At 38.5% G+C, this 19,470-nt stretch overlaps 1 protein-coding gene across 12 annotated transcripts in view; it reads right to left on the reverse strand.

Moving 5' to 3' along the window:
- Positions 1-18,778, reverse strand: part of OSBPL8 (oxysterol binding protein like 8) — a 51,830-nt gene extending 33,052 nt beyond the window's left edge. The window contains exons 1-5 of one of the 12 annotated variants that reach the window (XM_041465540.1): positions 18,705-18,756; positions 16,853-16,889; positions 13,837-14,002; positions 12,977-13,111; positions 1,795-2,037 (exon numbers count right to left, since the gene is read on the reverse strand). In XM_041465540.1, coding sequence (XP_041321474.1) covers positions 1,795-1,936 — 142 coding nt within the window. In that variant the 5' untranslated portion in view covers positions 1,937-2,037; positions 12,977-13,111; positions 13,837-14,002; positions 16,853-16,889; positions 18,705-18,756. Of the gene's footprint in view, positions 1-1,794; positions 2,038-3,746; positions 4,389-5,969; positions 6,163-12,976; positions 13,112-13,836; positions 14,003-16,852; positions 18,055-18,704 lie in introns of those variants that run through there. The other 11 variants (XM_041465546.1, XM_041465548.1, XM_041465543.1 and 8 more) reach the window with 11 other exon arrangements.
- Between the last annotated feature and the right edge of the window lie 692 nt (positions 18,779-19,470).

Consider the following 19,470-nt stretch of genomic DNA (forward strand, 5'->3'; position numbering starts at 1 on the left):
ACTTAGTGGGAATTATCAATACTGGTGCCATATAATAAACACATCAGAAAAAAAAAGGAAAAGTCTTTTTAAAGAACTGAACACAGGGAACCATAGTCTTTTTAACTGACTGACTTCCAAAAGCTTATTGACAGCCAGATTTAAGAGTACAATCCCATATTAACTAATTCAGAGTCCTCCATGGACTTTGAGACTGAAGTAATCAGAAAAGTAAGCAAAGTTCTTTTATGTATTTTCTAACAGTAGTGTTTTCTTTTGTAAGCACTTTGGTAATAACCAAAGACTGTCATCACTGTAACTATACATGAGTATATTTAAAACAGACAATTAGTCTTTGCCTAAACCAATCTGAAAGAGTGTATAAAGAATGTTCATTAAGCATGTTAGGAATGTTGAAATTCTTCAGAGATATACGCAAGATTCCAAAAGAGCAAGCATTTTTTATTTCTATGTACACACTTGAATTTTTTCATTAAAAATTGCTTTCCATTTGTTCTGCATTTTAAGAACTCATTCATTGTCTGCTTATGAACAGTGATCAGCTTTAGCTGCAGAATTCCATACAGAAAGGAAGCAAATACAAAATGAGACCCCTTTTTTTCCCACTAATTACCAGACTACACATACTTATTTTAAAGGTAGGAAGCACCTGTCTAGTTGCCAACCCCATGCTTTGAAGCTTTGAGATCTTTTATTTTGTAAGCAGCTTGAATAAAACTCAGTGTTAGATTCTTTGTAGAAGGCTAATCATTTCCTGAAACAGAGTGAAAGGAAACATTCCAGGATAAAAAAGTTCAATAAAACATGGTGTCTGCAACCTCCCCCATGGTCTGCACCCAACTCTGCTCCGGGGCTTCAGAACCACGGCTTACAAATTCAGTGAGCCATGCTGCAGGAGGCACGCAACAGAAAAGTGAAAACTATTTTATTCCCCCCTTTCCTTCCCCCGCAACATCCTGGCCCCGTGGGACTACACAATACAGTGCATATCTGCGCATGCACAAGACAACTCACACATCCAGAGCAATTCTGGAAAGAATGCACGGTTTGTACTATGTCCCCCTTCAGGAACGGGTGACCTTGTAACACATTTTCAGGCACTGAGGCTTTCTGAAATAAACTGCTGAAATTCAGCTACCTATGTCAGAAGTTACATTATGAACAATGACATGCAACAATCTACAAATTCATTTCAATATTCCAGTACCGATTTTCAGGGAACAACAAATCTGCGCAAAAGGAGATTAAAGCCCTTTCAGAGGTTTCAAGTCTTCAAAATCTTGCACTACAGAGTTTAGCAAAGCTATGTTTTTAGCCCTCATTTTCTATCTTGTCATTTTATGTCAAACGTTGATGACCAGCCCGCGGATTTTCCAGTAGTTACAGCTAAATGAAAACCTTCTGCTGTACCATACAATTTTAAAGCAGATCCATTATGTGTATGTGGTGGCGGGGGGGAGGCAGTGGAAAGTACAAGAGAGGAAAGCATTTATAAACCACATCACAGAACCTCAGTCCTAAAAGCCCAAACAACCAAAACAAACATTCCAGTCAGTCTCAAATACACCAATGCATTTTAAAGTGAGATTTGTGGCAGTGTGAAAGCTAACTTACTCCTTTCCCTGTCGGCAAATCTTGCCACTACAAAGAGCTGTTATCGAAATGCATACAAGCAAATACTCTTTCTGATTTCTACCCACATCTCAGTACATTACTTTCATTCAAGCGTGAAAATTTGAGGCAGAAATTAAATTAGCTTCTGTACATTTTAAGAAATGCAAGACCAAAACAAACCTGGTAAAGCAGGAGAGAGCTCGTTATATCCGCCAAATGAAGCGTTCCGGACGAGCTTTCGGCCATCAGCTCTTGGAGAAAACACAGATGAAATCCCAGCACATGAAGAAAACCTACGTCGCACTGGACCTTCTTCCTTCATGAGTTAAGGTGTTTGTGTAAGGATTATGTTCTCTGTGAAAGCTGGTTAGCATAAGCTGCTTGGAGCAAGAGTGTTGCAGTAGCAGCCTTTTACCTCACATTCTGATGAGTAAGATACAAAAGAGGAAAAAAAAGAAACAAACGAAGGGCGCACATGAAAAATGCAGTGGAGAGGCAGAGGCTGCCAAATCAGCAGCAAGCCAAGCAACACTATACTCCTCTCATCAAAGCTCTTAGGATGCTTAAAGTGGAATGGCTTTGCTTCAGCTCCTTTTTTCTGGGAAACACATCACCACTCATTTTTTAAAAACCTCCCAGTTTTAGTCCTACTCATTTCTAAGTACACAAAAATGGTATTTATGGTTTAAGGATTCCTTAAACTGAGTTCCTGTTAGTACTTTCAAGTCCCAAATTTATACTGCACAAAGGACAAGTCATGAGCTTTGTGGCTTCCCTGTTTGATATTGTGGTACACTATGGGAATCTGAAAAGGGAGTCAATTGTTTGCATTATGCAGCCAAGTTGAACTTTCCCGTTCAGGCACTCACCTAACTAGTTTTTGTCAACTGACTGCCATGGCCTCTACATCTTCATTTCTTATTTTTCTTTAAAAGGTGAGGCGCCTTTTTTTTTTCCAAGGAGAGTTGCTTTTTCTTCTTAAAACTCTCCCATGTTTTTATAAACAAACTAGCCTGACTCATGGAAGAGCTGACCTAAATAATCTCCACAAAAAAGACTTTTTATTATTAATGCCCCAAATATTTTATTCAATGAATAAAACACCTAAATGGACCAGCTTAAATTTTAAACACAAAAAAGATTCCAGTAAACTGTGATTCAAGACTAGAAATCTGCTGATTGAAACTCCTCCTGCTGGCAGCTACCAGAATGAAGTCAAATAAACTCTCCCTAACCACCTTCATCCACTGCTCATTACATCAGCAGCCTCTTTGCTGCAAGGACTAGTGTGCACAGCCACCCTCTTGCAAATGTGGACCTTCCTTCCCATTTGGTGTTTCTCTAGTGGTCCCATTTTTCTCCATCAAACCTTACTTCTGATAAAACAGGTTTTGAAAACTTCTCTATTAAAAAACAGGACAATAGGACACCAAGAATTGCCCTGAAAATAAGAACTTGAGTTCTCACCTTACTCCATACTCTCCTTTTCTTACAAAGTGAGTCACATGCCTTAAGTTAAATCAATAGCAGCATGAACATGATTAACCCTCAAATAATACTATTTACTCTATGGCCTTATACAAAGAAGTGTAGTTAACTTCCCAAATACGACAAAGTAAAAAGATGTATCAGAAAAAGCAAAGATGAGGCACAGATAGCCATCAATGGAAACCATTACATTCTGTATGAAAAACATGATTCATTTAAGCACAGGGAATAGGAAAAACTGGATAAGCATCATGTATTCAGGCCTGTCTCCATTTATCCAATCCTGTGTCTCACACTCCCTTCAGCTGAAACAGTCCTTGTCCAGATGTCCCAGAAGGAACAGAAGAAGCAGCTAAAAAAATAAACGAGTGGAGTGGCCGGGCAATGAGGAGGAAATGCAAGGAGGGAGAACACTAGCTTTTTTTCTGTTTGGTTTTGTTTTGGTTTTGTTTTAATAAACACAACTCAATATCACCTCTCCAAATCTGTCCTAACTACAAAACAGACCAAATACCTCGGTCCAAATCTATTAACAATATGCATTTTCTTTTCTTTTTTTTTTTTTTAAATTAAAATCAAGAGAAATCTGCAGTAGAACTCCCCTTACACACAGAAGGAACTGTATCCTGTCATTACAGACCTACCTTGCCCAGTTAATGGGGCTGTTATCTCCTCTTTCAGAGTCAGGGCTGTGACCCTGCCCAGAACACTCTGCTGACACTGGTATCTGGCCCTTTCCGTGTCTCTCTCGTTCTGGAACGGTTGGGTCACACAGACTGAAGGCAGGGCAGGCTCCTCCATCAGACACCTGCACAGCGCTCGGTCTGCATCTGCCTCCAGCTGCTAGCCCTACCTGCCAGCCCACCAGCTTCTTTCACAGTTGGGTCTTCTCTGCCACCTTCTGTTCACGTTCCTAAGGAGCAGCTGTATTTCCAGGGGTTTCAGGAAACAACATAATCCTGAAGGCCTTTCCCTTACTTCTGTCCATGCCCTCTCAAGTCCCTTGACACAGCTCATGTAGTCAAACTGTAAACAGGAACAGATTAAAATACCTTTCTCCTTCCTATGCCCTTTTCTTCATTTAGAACTGAAACGGAACTCTTTGGGTAGATAAAATTTCAATTTTATACAGATTTCAATTTCAATGCAGATAATGTTACATTTCCCCTCTCTGAGGCTCTCTCCAGTCAAGGAAGCTGTTATCCAGGTATTCTAAGCACCTTCTGCTTTAACTCAACAGCAACGCAGGAGAGGCGGGCTCTGAGTCTTTAACCAAAATATGACTGTCTCACCACTACAACAGAGGAGGAAAAAAAAAAAAATCTAATCTAAGCTTCCTCCTTCATCTCCTCACCCCTTCCTGCCCTAAAGACCAAAAAAATCCCATAAATCCTTTTTCTTCTCTCCTTCTTGAAAATAAATTCAGACAGAATAGGTCCATCTACTGATGAAATCAAACTTTGTGATCTCAGTCTAATGTCCCAGGCAGGTCTCTATCCTTTTGATATTAGCTTCAAGTGCTTTAAGCATTGATATACTTAGAAAATGGACTCTCATAGGCAGCTTAGAAGTTTACACTGTTTCAGATACTCACAAATACAGCTGAGTCCAACTGTGTAAGTCAGACATGGCAGAAAAGCCTGCGTAAACAGGGACGTATCTGCACTTTAGCTTAAAGGCATCAGATGTATGACACAGTGTATCTATACATGAATATATGAGCTTTTTTATAACAAAAGTTTAAGTCAACATAGGAGGCACTAGACTAAGTGTGCCACTGAAACAGAAGAAAAGTTTCCTGGTTTCTCTGTTTTATAAAACACCTATATCAGTAAGAACACAAAAATCCCTACATGACTGAAATATTTAGTTCATGTATCTTGGGGCAGGAGGGAGCACAAGAATCCATTCTCAATCTCTTTAGAGGAGCAACACTTACTTAATGTATATATTTTTCTAAAGGACAGAACACATTTCTCACATCAGATATTGAATCAGGGCTTCTTCAATAGTAAATAGTAAATGCTGGCTGAAAAACCAATCCTAATCCCGGTGCTTAAGACATTCTTCCAGGATATTGCCTGGAGCAAAGTGTAAAATCTAAGTGTACAAAACAAAGTCAAACAGAAGATACGTGGAGCTCTGACAACTTGAACGCTTCCGACAAAGTCTGGTTTTAGTTTTAAAGCATTTCTCCAATTGGAAAATATTTACAGCTGAAAAAAACAGTCTTAAAGAAGGTCTAGAAAGACCTCTCTAAATTGTAAAGGCATGAATTCAATGAAATTGAACTCAAATCAAATCTTTCTAGACTACCCAAATAAGGAATTTTCACTATAATAATCCTTTTTATAGAGATTTTAGAAGTTTAGAACAACTAACACCTTTAAAAAACTGATATTGATGCAGTAATACAGTAAGTAGCAAGACTATGGATAGTGATGCAAAGTAAATAAAACCCATCCTTTTCCCCTTATAGGTACCCAAGTAAAAGATAAAATCTTCTTAAAACCAAACTCTGTGAAAGCTAGAGAGAAAAGAAACAGGAAGGAAAGCTTGGTGTAGTAGAGGAAGGCAGAAGCTGTAGTAGAGGAAGGCAGACTTGCCCTGCAATTTTGACAGTAATTTGCCCTGACATTTCAACATTACTACATTTTCCAGTAGAATTCTCCCCCTAGTCCATGAAAAGGTCATAAATAATTCTCTACATGCAGTAGAGAATTATTTTGCAGCATGCAGAAAACAGAAAACAGGTAGACAATCATACCTATGAAGGTTTTATCTAACAACTGATTTTCACATGTGCATTTGAAGTAAAAGGGATCTTTTTTCCTATTTAATAAAAAGGGTATTAAAGATATACTTGCCTTCTGCACTGATATTTGATTCAGAAAAAAATTATACCTAAACCATGAGGCTACAAATTGGAGAGTAGTTGAGAGAGGCAAATTTCTTTCACCAAATATTCTTCTGATCTCTGATATTTCCAAGTCCAGTGCAGTTTAGCTGAGAAGTAATTCCAGAGGCAAGCCTGAGAGTGGTGACCAATGACCAACAAGACTCCCCACGCACTGCTGGCAGCTGTACTTGGCTGCACCTCCTCACTTGCTAACAGCCTGCTCAGCTCCTCCCACATGGAGTAAATAGCTTTGCTCACTGCTCAGGTTTCAACATTGTCATCTTAACCCTTATGAAATTTTCAAAGTCACAGCGGAGGTTCAAGTAGGCCAGTCCTGCAGAGACTATCATGAAGAAAGAGAACTTGCTTGAGATGTTTCACATCAATCACTGCTGTGCCTTTTAAACCCAGTACCACACTTTCGTAAAGCTAGAACCCACACAGAGAGCAGAATATGCAATTTACCCAAGCCACAAATACTGGGTGGAGTAGCATTTCAGAAATGGCAAGTTCTAATAAACACAATGACTTGCAGAGAGGAATGTGCCAGAGTACGCATGGCAGTAAGAAAGCAGGAGGTCAAGGTCATGTGTTCAGGAGACTAACCACACACAGCAGAACTTAAAACATTTTACAAAAATTCAGTTTTATAACACAGACTAAGATCAGATTATTTAGGGCCCAAGCATCACTAAAGTTATTTCAAATAGGTTACACAGTTTTGTGGAACTGGGGCTTCACTTCCACACTCTGTTGAAAAACTGAAAAGTGACCAGCTGTGTTCCTAGGTTCAGGACCCCGCAGCAGGATTAACAGGCATTAATCCACTACCACCTTACCTAAACAGTGGTAGTGCCACTACCACCACAACAAGTGTCCATGACTCCCACACACTGCTGGTTACAAAATATTTCCTCATCATCAAAATCAAGGCAAGACAAATTAAAATGCCTCCTAATAAAACAACAAGAAAGACTAAGAGTCTCCAAGCATGAGGGATTGCAAAATTTTAGAAGGAATTCTTATGTGGCAGGAGAAAGCAAGTGTTAACATTTTTCTAAGCCATTAAATGCATTTACTCTGCAGAGAAGGTGCCTTACTTCAGAAGCAACACTTACGGTTAATATTGAAGTATTAAGAGAAAAGCTTTTTGGACAGCCTCAAGTAGACCTTTAACAGTTTTTTAGCAGTGAGACAATGAGACAGATGAATGGCAAGATGAAGTGAAGTAACAAAGATTGACATGCTTAGTAATAAATTGTTCTTACTGTGTCAAGATAGAGAGTTATTTAGCCATTCTTCAGCTTCTCTATCCAAAGAACAGACACAGTAAAGGGAAAGAAGAGACTGCATGAAGTTACTTCATGACTAAGTCTGCCTACATGTAGAGAGTAAACACATAGGAAAGGTAAAAAGCAAAACAGAAATCACTATTACAGATAAAATATAACCCAACTATCCCGGAAACAGCTTGGTTTGGAACCAGGTAGATTGGCAAGATCTTGCCATCTGCAAGCCAAATATTCTTATCAAAAAGAATTACTAACACACTGAAAGCATTAGTTGAAGAAAAACAAACAAACAAACAACAGCCCAAACTGGCATTTTAGCAGTGATCAACTTCCAGTGGAGTTCCAGCCTCACCTGTGCTCAATGCATGCATCTGCTGTAATTATGGGCAGTGGGATTTCTCTCCCCAGCTCCAAGGCAGTTCCCCACTGCTGTGGTTTCAGTCTCATGCATCCATATCAAAGAACCCTTGGCAGAAATGTGCCCAGAGTGCCACAGCCAAGTGACTGTCTCAGAGTTGCTAATACTTTGAAAAGGCTTCAAGTTCACTGTCACCGGGCTGCATCTTTCCTTCTACTGGTCCACAGTAATTTGTTTTCTACTGACAGCTGGTTAAGAGGAGATACACTCCTGTATCTCCTGTATTTCCAGGGCTTCTTCCACACTGACCACCAGGAACCCAGAAGAGGGATGAGCATACAGGAGCTCCAAGATCTTTGTTACTGCCCAGTGAAACAAACTGTGCTCCTGCTGTCAGCTGAGCCAAACAACTGAAACAAATGGTTTTTTAAAGCTGCAAGTTACACAGGTCAACAACAAATCAGCTTTAACTTGCCAGTTGCCTTGGGTACACAGTCAGTAACATCTGAGTTTGATATTTTCTGGGTCATTAAGACTCCAAAGGCATCTCATTCTTTCAACAGCTAATAACTATTCTTTAGGACCTACTTCTTGAAAATGCCTGTTCTTCGCTTTCCACCTTCTCTCACATACAAAAATAGTTAAATTCCTATTTTCTCCAAAAATGCAGCATCCTATGGATTAAAATCCTAGCACTAGCATATCCTTAAAATGTTTCCTCTGGAGTTGTTTAAAGTACAAGTTCAGCACAGCCAAAAATGCCTTCACTCTTCCCCCAAATCACCTTCACTTCCTTCCAGTTCATGGTCATCATCATCATCACTAGCAGATGTAATTTCCTTTCCACTGTCAACCCTCCTCTCTGCACCTAAACCACTTCTGTTTCTCAGTTAGGTAACACAATACATTTTTAATCACATTGCAAATTGAATTAACAACTGCTACTGCTCTGCTGGAAAAGAAAGGCAGATCCTGTTTCTTATCTCCTGTCAGGCTCCTTCTGAGCACACACATCCCACAAGGACACATTTTCACCTCATCTGCATCTCACTGATGTTTTAAATAAAGACAGGAAAAACACAGAAAAGTCTGACATTTTCAAGCATTCTATTACAGAATTTTTAATAATACTATCTTAACTAGATTTCTTTATTTACCACAATTATTGCTATTTAAGCATCTGTGATGTCTTCATAAAAAGTTAGAAATATGTTTTAAAATATTGGCAAGTTAAAAACATTATTAATCATTTGTAAGGAGACTGCTGACTTTTTTCATAAATTTTATGTGATCACTATTTCTGCATTAATTCATTTCATCAAAGAAATAAATCAGTATGCTTGAGTTAATAAGATTTACATGAATTCAATTTACCAGGGATAATTTGACATGAACAGATGACATCAGCAACCAGACTTCCACTCTACAATCTTTGAAAATGCAGTCTTGTACTTCATATTTTTCATGTTAATTTTTAAACTGCAACAAAATAACTCTGTCAACTATTCCTTTGGGTCACATGCTAGGTTAAAAAAGAAAATATTCCAGAAGCAAGTTTGATAAAAGTTTAGCTGTTTGTTCATTAATAGTTAATAACATTTTTAACCACTGAATGCAAATATGGAATATGAACTAAATTACCACCATACTATCTGAGTGTCAGCTGCTAGAACTGAAAAATGATTTAGCAGTACTAACATCTATATGCACTACACTTAAAAAAACATGGTTTTGGTGAGTTGGAAAGGCCATACTGCCCACTGGAGCCTAAAGACACACCATCCCACAAACATAAGCAAAGCATCACAGATAAAGTAACTTCCCAAGATCATTCCATCAATGTTTCCATCAATTTTCCATCAATTTTCAATTCCATCCAAGTTTCCATCAAAAGGCTACAGAATTATTTAGGTCCTACTCCAAAATCTGACAATTCTAAATAAAACACTGAACAAAAAGATAGTATAATCATTTAGTCTGTTTAAGACACATTAGTTGTAGCATTATGGTCAGGGTTAGGCTATTCTGATGCTCTAGTTAACCACTTGATGGACAAGGCAGGAATAAATTAAATCCACAAAAATTAAAATTAAAAGCCCATCTCAGGATCAATGCTATATATGGCTGGGTTAGGGTTTGGCCACTAAAATTCTAAACTTTCTACATATACAAGTTAAAATCCTACCGGAAAAAACTCCACCATCCCTTATTTTAATACATTTCCATCAAACAGCCTTGCTAAAGCTTCCTATGGAAGTGAGTGTGACCTCCACACCTACACATACCAGTCTGTAGCCTCACAGGTAAGCTCCTTCAGCCTCAGAATAAAGGACCATGTAACTTCAAGGATCTTGAAAATACTTTGTAAAACAGTGCAAAGATGACATAGAACAGTGACACTTTAAACAGACTTTTGCTGAACAACCACTAGACAATGCTGCCAGATCAAACTGTAATCCACATTTATGAAATAAATCTGTATTGGACTCCAAGAAACCCCCATCTCTGTCTCAGACAACATACTAAGCTCCATCTCACAAGAGTGACGGGAGTGAGGGAGGAGGAAGACGTGTCTTAAACTAAGAAACCAAGTACAGGAAAATAGAAGCTCTGAAATCCAGAGCTGTGGTGAGAAATGAAAACAAAGTACTTATACATAGCAGCACCTAAAATTATAAAATACATACCACTTACAACTTTATATTGACATATTAAATGGTTCTCTTGGTTCCAAATAAGAGGTGAGTGGCTCAAACTGATGTTAAATGTTCACCTCCCTTCCCTTGCATTAAGAGTTGTAGTTTTAACCATATTTGTAATTCTCTTGTCATTAGGATGTTACTTAAACACAAGCAGATGACACAAATTAAGCTTGTTACAGTAGACGTTCCAAAAAATGGTCACTGAGCAGGTCTGTCCCTAGACAGCTGCTGGACAGCCATGGTGGTTTCCACATTAACACCAAAGTTAGTGCTAGTTGTTCCAGAGACCGCCCCATCACAGGCTTTGTTTAATTATGACTCACCTAGTTTTGAGCTACAAGTCCTATGCCTAAGTGGCCTTGCAACACAGGTGCTTTTTATTCATGCAGCAGAAAACAACCTAGGCAAAAGTGGCCAAATAGCACTGCACAGCATCCAACTGACCAGCAGCAAAGGCTAAGTACCTGCATCACAGTTCTCCCTTATATATATTTAATCAGTTCTTTGTAGATGGTATCATACATTTTTCTGTTTTGATTCTGTTATTCTGTGCCTAGCATGATATTGAATTGTTTATTTACATTACTCATCTCCTAAGGATGACTTTAGTTGTCAGTGACTAAAACTATTTCCATTTAGTTCCTTGAAAATGCCTTCAAATTCTGTATCTAAACATTTCCTATCTCATTATACCATACCACAGGCACATTGTAAAGACCTTGATTAACTCGATTTCCATTACAACAGCCTCACTTCATCATATTAAGCTCTGTTCTACTTCATATTTTTCAGGCTTCCACTATATCTTTTTTTCTCCAATGTAATAAGCCCACATTTTTGCCAGCACTGTAATTTTGCCATAGGAATAACTGCCATTGAATATTCACCTGATTTTTAAACGTTGGTCAACCCACTCCATGAAAATCAGCTCCCAAGCTGCAGATAGGCTGCAAGACAGTAATTGTGGGCTGCTGAAGCCTAGCCCACGTTGCACTGTTTCTCTACTAAAATTGAACGCAAGCCAAATTTCTTGTCTCATGAAAGTACAGACTTATACGTAGTAGTGCTCCTGGAAAACTAAGTCAGTAAGGATTGATGCTAAAAAAGGCACAAATACGTTTAACTGGCTTAAATTCACTTATATATGCCCTGAAATATTCAGAAGAAAAAAAAAAATCTGCAGAGAAAATATCTGCAAGGGGTTTGACGTAGGACAATCAAGTGCTTTTCAAGCCCATTTTAATCATTTTCCTATGACTGAAAGTCCTGAAGAAACACAACAGTTTGACTTTATAACTTAGTGGGAACATCAATATTAAAAGGAAGACTTTATTAGAATATTCAAATACACTTACATAACACCAGCATTTGTCTAGTAAAGGATACAACACAGTACAGACAGAAAATAACTACAAGTTCTTTCAACATAGTAAAAATTATAATCAAGTTATATTTATATTATACAGAAAATATTTCCAGACTAAGCTTGACATAAGCCAGAGGACATCAAGTGCTGTTCCAGTGTGATAACACCAGGAACTAGAAAATATATCCAAGCTAGCTGTGTGTAGTACCAAAAATACTACCACAATAACTTTAAAATACACTAGAATACTACCAGATTCAGCACAGTAACAACTGTCTTTGTTTCAAAGTTTTTGTTTTTTTTTTTTTTTTTTGTCTAATAGAACCGAATGGGACAACAGGAATATGATTCAAAGTTACCCAAGACACTGCCTTTATTGCTCTGAAACACTAGTACCATTACTCTGACAAAGCAAGCTATGGCAGTCAGGGAGACTCATACCAAAACCAGTTAAAAATATAAAACCATGTCAGGAACACTACTCATGGAAAAAACTAAAGGAAGCATGGATGACTAGCATGGCTGCCAATAGTAAAAGGGAAGAGAATATTAATTTTAAAAGCCTGAAGTTTTCACTAAGAACTTCACACACCCCAAGAAAGATGTCCAGTGATTTCCTGAGCATCAAATGCAAGTAGTTTCAAATGCAAATAAGCACAAGGAGACCAACTATTGCTTGTTTTTTGTTTCTTGAATAGTTTATCAGCATGTCAGGTCTACTAATGAGCTTCACTTTCCATCCAGTCAGCTCTCATGGATCCACAGTTTGTTTTCAACAGGTTTAGCAAGGCAAAGGGAACGCTTGAAAGCTGGCAAAAAATAATGGTGAGACCTTTCTTTTTTTCCTTTTTCTAAAGAGAAGGATCTTTCAGTAGAAGTAATTGTTGAAGTATCTTACTTATATTTCTACAAAAGTTCCACTTATGGTACATCATGACACTGTTGCATGAAGACACAACTTGAATACTGAGAAAAGAACGTTACTGTGGGTTTTACAGGACTACACAAATAATCATTTAACATCATGTGAACTGCTCTCCCATCAAACAAATCATAGCATGCATTAATAAACTAATGCATTTTTTCCTGTTTCAGATTAACACAAAGATACAAATAATTACATACAAGTTTTCAATATGCTTTCTTCCTTATCTCTTTATTGTAAAAGGCCGTGATTTTGAACCAATATTTGGAACATATAATTAATGTCAGAATTTAAGTTCTTTAAAACCTCTGTATAAAATAACTTTGTCTTACCATGGCTATGGGCAGTTCCTGGACTGAGACATGGTTGGTGTAAATCTTTGGTTGGAGTAAAATAGGCTTCTCTCCCCTGATGCTGGTTCATTCTTCCTGGAGTTATAGGCTGGTCATCACTGTTTGTTACCACTGCTGAAATAAAAAATGAATGCTCATTCAAAGATGTTATGTGCTTGTGCAGAGACTTATATTAAGAATTTCACTGCTGTTTATGAAACCGGTATTCAGCTGCTCTGTTGCAAAACATTTCATTCTAAAAACTGAGGTTTTCAAACCAGATACGTGCTTTGAGAGGATGGCAGAAAGAAGCCAGTAAGACTGGTCTAAGACATGAGGGAAAAGATGAAAAAAATTACCATGAGGTTGGAAAGGCTGATACTCAGTAGAGATACAGCATTGAGCTGTTGCTTATCTTCTTTTCTTTGCCACTTTGTGATAGCTTTTGGTTTAACTAGCCTCAACTCGGCCAACCCATGAAACAGCTTGCCAGATCAAGCTGTACCAACATCCCAGAAAACTAAGATGAATGTCTGTATATACATCACAAGAAACAAGTCTTAGCAATACAAATCACGTGCAAATTCTGTCAAGGCAAAGGCTTAAAGCAGAAGAGTTACTCTCCTTGAACTTCATCAGTCTGAAAGACTTGTCTCGTGTCTTCCTACCTATTTCTAGGATCACCTGGCCAGCCATCCTGTTTTATAGTTTCTGTACATTTCATTAAGCTGCAGACAACCTTTCTTCATAATCAAAGAATGACTGTCTCTGTAACACCTGTTGTGTGAAAGCAGATATACTGACAACGTGTTCAAAGAGGGAAACAAGCAATATTTACTGAAGAAAAGACTGGAACTTACAACACAGATGATTTTAAGAGTTCCCAAGCTTTCCTTAAAAGTTCAGCAGAAGATTTGAGTCAAACCAAACAAGTTCTATTCTCTGGATGGACTCTGCAAAGTACAAAGGCCTTCTTAGCTTTATCACTACTCTTATTACAGTAGTGGAAACATTTTGCAGCAAAACCTGGAATGAACACAAAGCAGTATGAAAAAATAAAAAGGTGCTTGAGTGTCCAGAGAAGGGTAAGGAAGATAGTGAAGGGTCTGGAGCGCAAGTCTGATGAAGATGGCTGAGGGAGCTGGGGTTGTTTAGCCTGGAGAAAAGGGGACTCAGGGTAGATTTTACTGCTCTCTACCACCACCTGAAAGGTAGCTTCTCTCATGTAACAAGTGACAGGATAAGAGGAAACAGCCTCAAGTTGTGGCATGAGAGGTTTAGTTTGGATATTAGAAAAAATTTCTTTACCACAAGGCTTCTCAAGCATTGGAGGAGGAAGGGAGCATTGCCCAGGGAAGTGTCACCAATCCTGGAGGAATTTAAAAGATGTGTAGATATAGCACTTGGGGACATGGTTTAGTGGTGGACTTGGCAATGCTGGGTTAACAGTTGGACTTGATGATTCTTAAATGTGTTTTCCATCCTAAATGATTCTATGAAGAATGCAAGGATTGCAGTACACCCACCTGTATTATTTTTCTACATCAAATAAGCCATCTAAAGCTCTGCTCCAGACAAACTATACTCTATGTGAACTGCTGCTGAGGAAAAATATGTGAGGAAATGGACAAGGGAGGCAACGAGCTCATTTTACCAGTTCAGAATTCAAGTCCATCAGTGCCAGAAGGCTGGTATTTCAAAGTACTGTCTGATTTTGCTCCTCTTGTACCAAACTAGCTGTCTATTGTTCTGCAACTACAATTAAGGGAAAGGGGGGAACAAGGTAGTTGCTGAAGTCTTGGGAAGAGACCATACTGCAGAAGGTCTTGTATGTGAAAATAAAAGAGGGTAAGAAAACAGCTGCTTCACAGGTTTGCACAAAATGGGTCACTGCAAGGAGAGTGAGCTATACTTGTTTTAAAGATTTAAGGTGTACAGTGCACTGAAGGAAGACCAGCTTTCACCCAACTAGCTGAAAAATCCTATTGATGAGCCACTGGCCACTTAGCTTCTGCAGGGATGGGAATTCTCAGCCTACTGTGCTCTGCAGGTGCCCCCACCAGCCCCTATGCCACTGCAGCAGGTGACACCGTGGGCGCCACAACAGGAACTGCACTAGCAACCCTCTCCTAAGTAAACTGTGCAGAAGGCTTGTTTGTGAATATGCACCATGCAGCACTGCTAACACTTTTTTAAGCTTTGGGAAATCCAAAGGTTTCTTAAAGCTGTCACAATGCTATCATTTCTCAGGCAGTAGTTGCCAGTAACCCGCAGCGTAAGCAAGCTCTGCACACGGGTGTTACTAAAGCATGAGCTGCACTCACCAGTGGGGACTCAGTCACACTAACGGGACTACAAGCTTCAAGCTCACTGTATAATTCATATTCCTTCATTAGGAGTCAATTAGGTCCTGCAACAACTCCTAGAACTGTCAGAAAGGCTCTTTTCCTACCAAGCAGAGTTTATGTATCACCTAATATAGAATACCATATGGCAAGCACTTCACGTGCCTGGGTATTCAAGGTGAACTTCTTAAAACAAGTGGGATTTTGAGAAATTCCATCTATAAACCTGAAGAATGATTGGCAGGAAAGTTTTTAAATCTCCTTTTTATACAAAGCAGCATAAAATACTAAACGAATGGAAATAAAACAGATAAGAACATAACTATTTATTCACACCATAGCAGCCACTAGGAGGAACTTGACCCCCCTCCTGCAAAATGCCTCATCCTAATGCTCAGACGTTTGCTCTGAGGTGAGGGAGAAGACAAGGCATTATTTTAGAGAAGAAACAACAAATAGTAAATATCAAAGCCTCCTTGTGACTCTTTGGAGGTCACATTTCAATACCAACAGAACTGTTGAGAGTTGAGCATACATTGTTCATGTTCATCATACTGGTCATCAAATTACTAATATAAAAGTTTGTCAGTACAAATAATACCTTAGAAGAAATATAAACTGGGGTCTTTACAGACAATTTATTTCAGGTAAAAATATGAAAAAAAATCTGGAGAGTCAGATTCCCACTTCTGTTTCTATAATGAGCCTCTGAAAGTGCCTACGCCACTGAAAATAGTACACAGACATCATATACAGGAAAATGTTTATTACAATTCAACTCAACATTGTTTTTTAATGTCTATAATAAGGTATATCAGCTAAGACCACAGCTTCTGCACAGATTTCTCATAGAAAAAAGAAACAATTTGTGCCTACACCTTTCTTTTTCCCACATGCACGAACTCTTAATCCCAGGCAAAATTACTCTGCCAATCTACTATCATATCAATGCCCACAAACCAATGGCACCAATAAGTCTTTGGCTGCATGTAAGCACATACATACATCTGAAGTTTTCCTTAGCACCTCACCAGATCCAGTCCTGAAGAATTATAGGATATATACACCTGTTCAATTCTGAATATGTAAAATTATTGAGATTAAGGGAACCACACATAGTACTAGAAATCTACAAGCTCAAAAATAAAACCTTTTTCGGAACCATTATTTCCATATATTTACTATCTGTACTACAATAGCATTTGAAAGTTTCATTTCAAACTGATAAAAATAGCTTTTTCTCTTCCAGATAAATAAGAGAAAAGATTTTTTTTTTTTCCTGCCTATGACTGGGAGAGGTGAAGAATAAACTTTTCCCCCTAAAAATATAAAGGCTGCGGTAGGGAAACTTTTGGATGAGTGGTATGCCAGGCAAAATACTTTTCCAACAGCAAATTTTCATCACACTTCAACTTCTCAACTATGATACAGAAGCAAACCTAGTATTTATCCCAGCAACTATATGCAAAGATACAGGCTAACTACTACGAACATATGTGCAAAGATAATGTAGGAGAGAGGAGTCACTTACTTGATGGTCCAGGAGGGTCTCTGTTCTCACCATGATGCTGTGTACACATACAATTGAGGAATGAAGAACAGCAAACATAAAAATCCAGGCCAGGAAGAAGCAAGTGCACAAAAAGCAGCAGCAGCAGCGGGAAAGAAGGACAATGAAAACAGTGTTAGTTCATAACTAAAATACAACATGCACCTCAAGGCCAAAGGCAAGACCTCAAGAGACTCTGCAGTTCAGAAAAGTTGAAGCAACAAATCTGACAAATATGCCTATAGAAAAGCCATTATTAGAAGCCATCATTAGTAAACAGCAACTGCCTCAACCGCTTCTTCTGAGTGGAATCTCTCCAGCAGCAATTTAGCGCTCATATGACTTGATTCACAGCATTTTAAAAGAAATATTAAGCTGGAGTGGTTTCAAAAGACTGAAGCTCTGAAGAAAGCTGAAATAACACAATATGTTTCCAAAACCACTCCATTTTCAAAAAAATGTTTTGGAAGAAAAAAAAAAAAACAACCTTTAAAGTCATAAGTAATGTGCAAGCACCTACTAATGCTAGATCCAAGCCTAACTGCTTTTGCATACAAACACAAACTTAGTAGCCACAGATTCAGCTCATGTACAAACACAGGTAACATTTGATATTGCTTAGGATGCAAGACAAACAGTGCAGTTTTAAATTTAAGAGGGTATTTTATATCTGAGTATTTTCATAGAACCAAGTTGCATAAAATTTCTCTTCCACTGAATGCATCAAACCTAGGCACTGAAGGGGGGTAACTACACAGTAATATCCTGTAAGCCTTTCTGATATTTGATCTGGAATATTTTTTAAATCCTTGCTAACAAAGACTACAATCAAGGCTAAGAATCCACTGTGCTCAGCCATGTACAGATAAAAGGCAAATTCCACTTATGTCTCTAAGGATTTACTGCTTTTGCAATCTGCGAAGAATAGAAAAGGAGAAAACAAGAATCCTGATCAGCATGAACATTTTCTCTTTAAAAACAAAATAAATCCAAACATGACATATCTTCTATGTCCCAAATAAAAAATTTATGCTCCATAAAGTAGCGAAATCCTTGCTCTGCTTTAAAGAGGATCCAATCTTGCCTCTCTTATCAGGACTTAACAGCAAGAAATGTAAAAAAGCGAAATCATAATCAAAATCTTTACAAGCAGGAATCTTGTCTTGCACTCCTGACCTCAAAACACTGGTTATTTTTTTTTATCCCTCACAGCTGCCTAAGGGTGTTGAATTGCAAAGTGACAGTGCAATGTGCAAATGTGAATACTGCAATGAATATACAGCAATTGCAGTACACATCATTGGAAAGGTGAGGGAACCCTTCTTTCACAATTCTGCATCTGAACAGGACTTGACTGATCAGGAAAACCTGAAATAAAATATAAGCACACTTGGCAAATAACTTTCCATTCCTGCCAGAGACTAAATTCAGGTCAAAAATTGAAACCCATGAACTTACCAGACATGTTTGAGTACATGAAATGTATTTAAAAATTCAATGGCTTTCAAGGCAAAATGTTTATTCTTAATGTACAGATAACATACTGCAGACTAGGACACAGTTGATGTTCAGACTGGAACTGTCCTACCCTATGCTGATTTTAGGTTCAAGAGAACAGTGGCTGACAAGAGAACAAGAAGGCTGAAGAAACTATACAGAGGTCCAGCAACTGACTGAAGGACTGGGAGCACCGCTATTCAGCACTGGGCTGCTTTAGTGGTCACTGGGAGTTGACAGCAAGAGAATGGAACTGGAAAAATACATTGTGAACAGACACACGGGATCAGCAGTACCTGAGGCTCAGCCAGATGCTCACTCGCAGTGCATTACTTACGTGTGCAAGAAACAAGAGGGAAAAGGCAGCGCAGCAGGTCCTGTCTCACTGCCTGCCCTGCAAGCAGCCCTGCCCAAGATACAACGTGACACCAGAGAGCAGGGCAACCTGTCACCCGAGATGGCCATGCAGGGGCATTGCATGTAAATATTTTAGCATTGCATGGTTAATCCTATGAACTGGTACAAACAGCTCCTATGCCAGAGGCTGAAACACAAGCCTGTCTAATTCTGTCCTCTATCTTCTCCAAGTGACATTCTGTTTACACACCAATCTCTCTCTGTTGCTGGTCAACCCCCTCTCTTCATCAGACGTATTTGGGTCTGTGTATTTACCTAAAACCTGCAGAATGTATATTTCTAATCATTGGTGCCAGATGTTAAGGCACTGAAATCAGACTATTTTGGCCAAAAAGACCTTTTCATTTTCCAATAGCCTATTGCACCTCTATCATCTGCAATTCATATCACTGCAGACTGGGGTTCCTAACAACTGAGGGAACAAAACATGACCATTTTACTACTTCAGGGTTTTCTCTGAAAAGAATGCTCTCAGGACATTCCTGTCCATCACCACCCACAACTCTTATTCTAAATCTACAAAATTAAGAGAAACATACACATACTCCCAGAGGCACAACCTGGCCTTATTTTCATATTATATAATTGATGACTTTGATTACAGATTACAGAACAAGTTCTCTGACATGTTCTCAACACTAAGTGATTGATTTCATTTCTACAGAGGAGCAATTACTTTAAAATTT

Source organism: Pyrgilauda ruficollis, unplaced genomic scaffold (genome assembly GCF_017590135.1).
Source record: "Pyrgilauda ruficollis isolate IOZ18807 unplaced genomic scaffold, ASM1759013v1 scaffold19, whole genome shotgun sequence".
Lineage (NCBI taxonomy): Eukaryota > Metazoa > Chordata > Aves > Passeriformes > Passeridae > Pyrgilauda > Pyrgilauda ruficollis.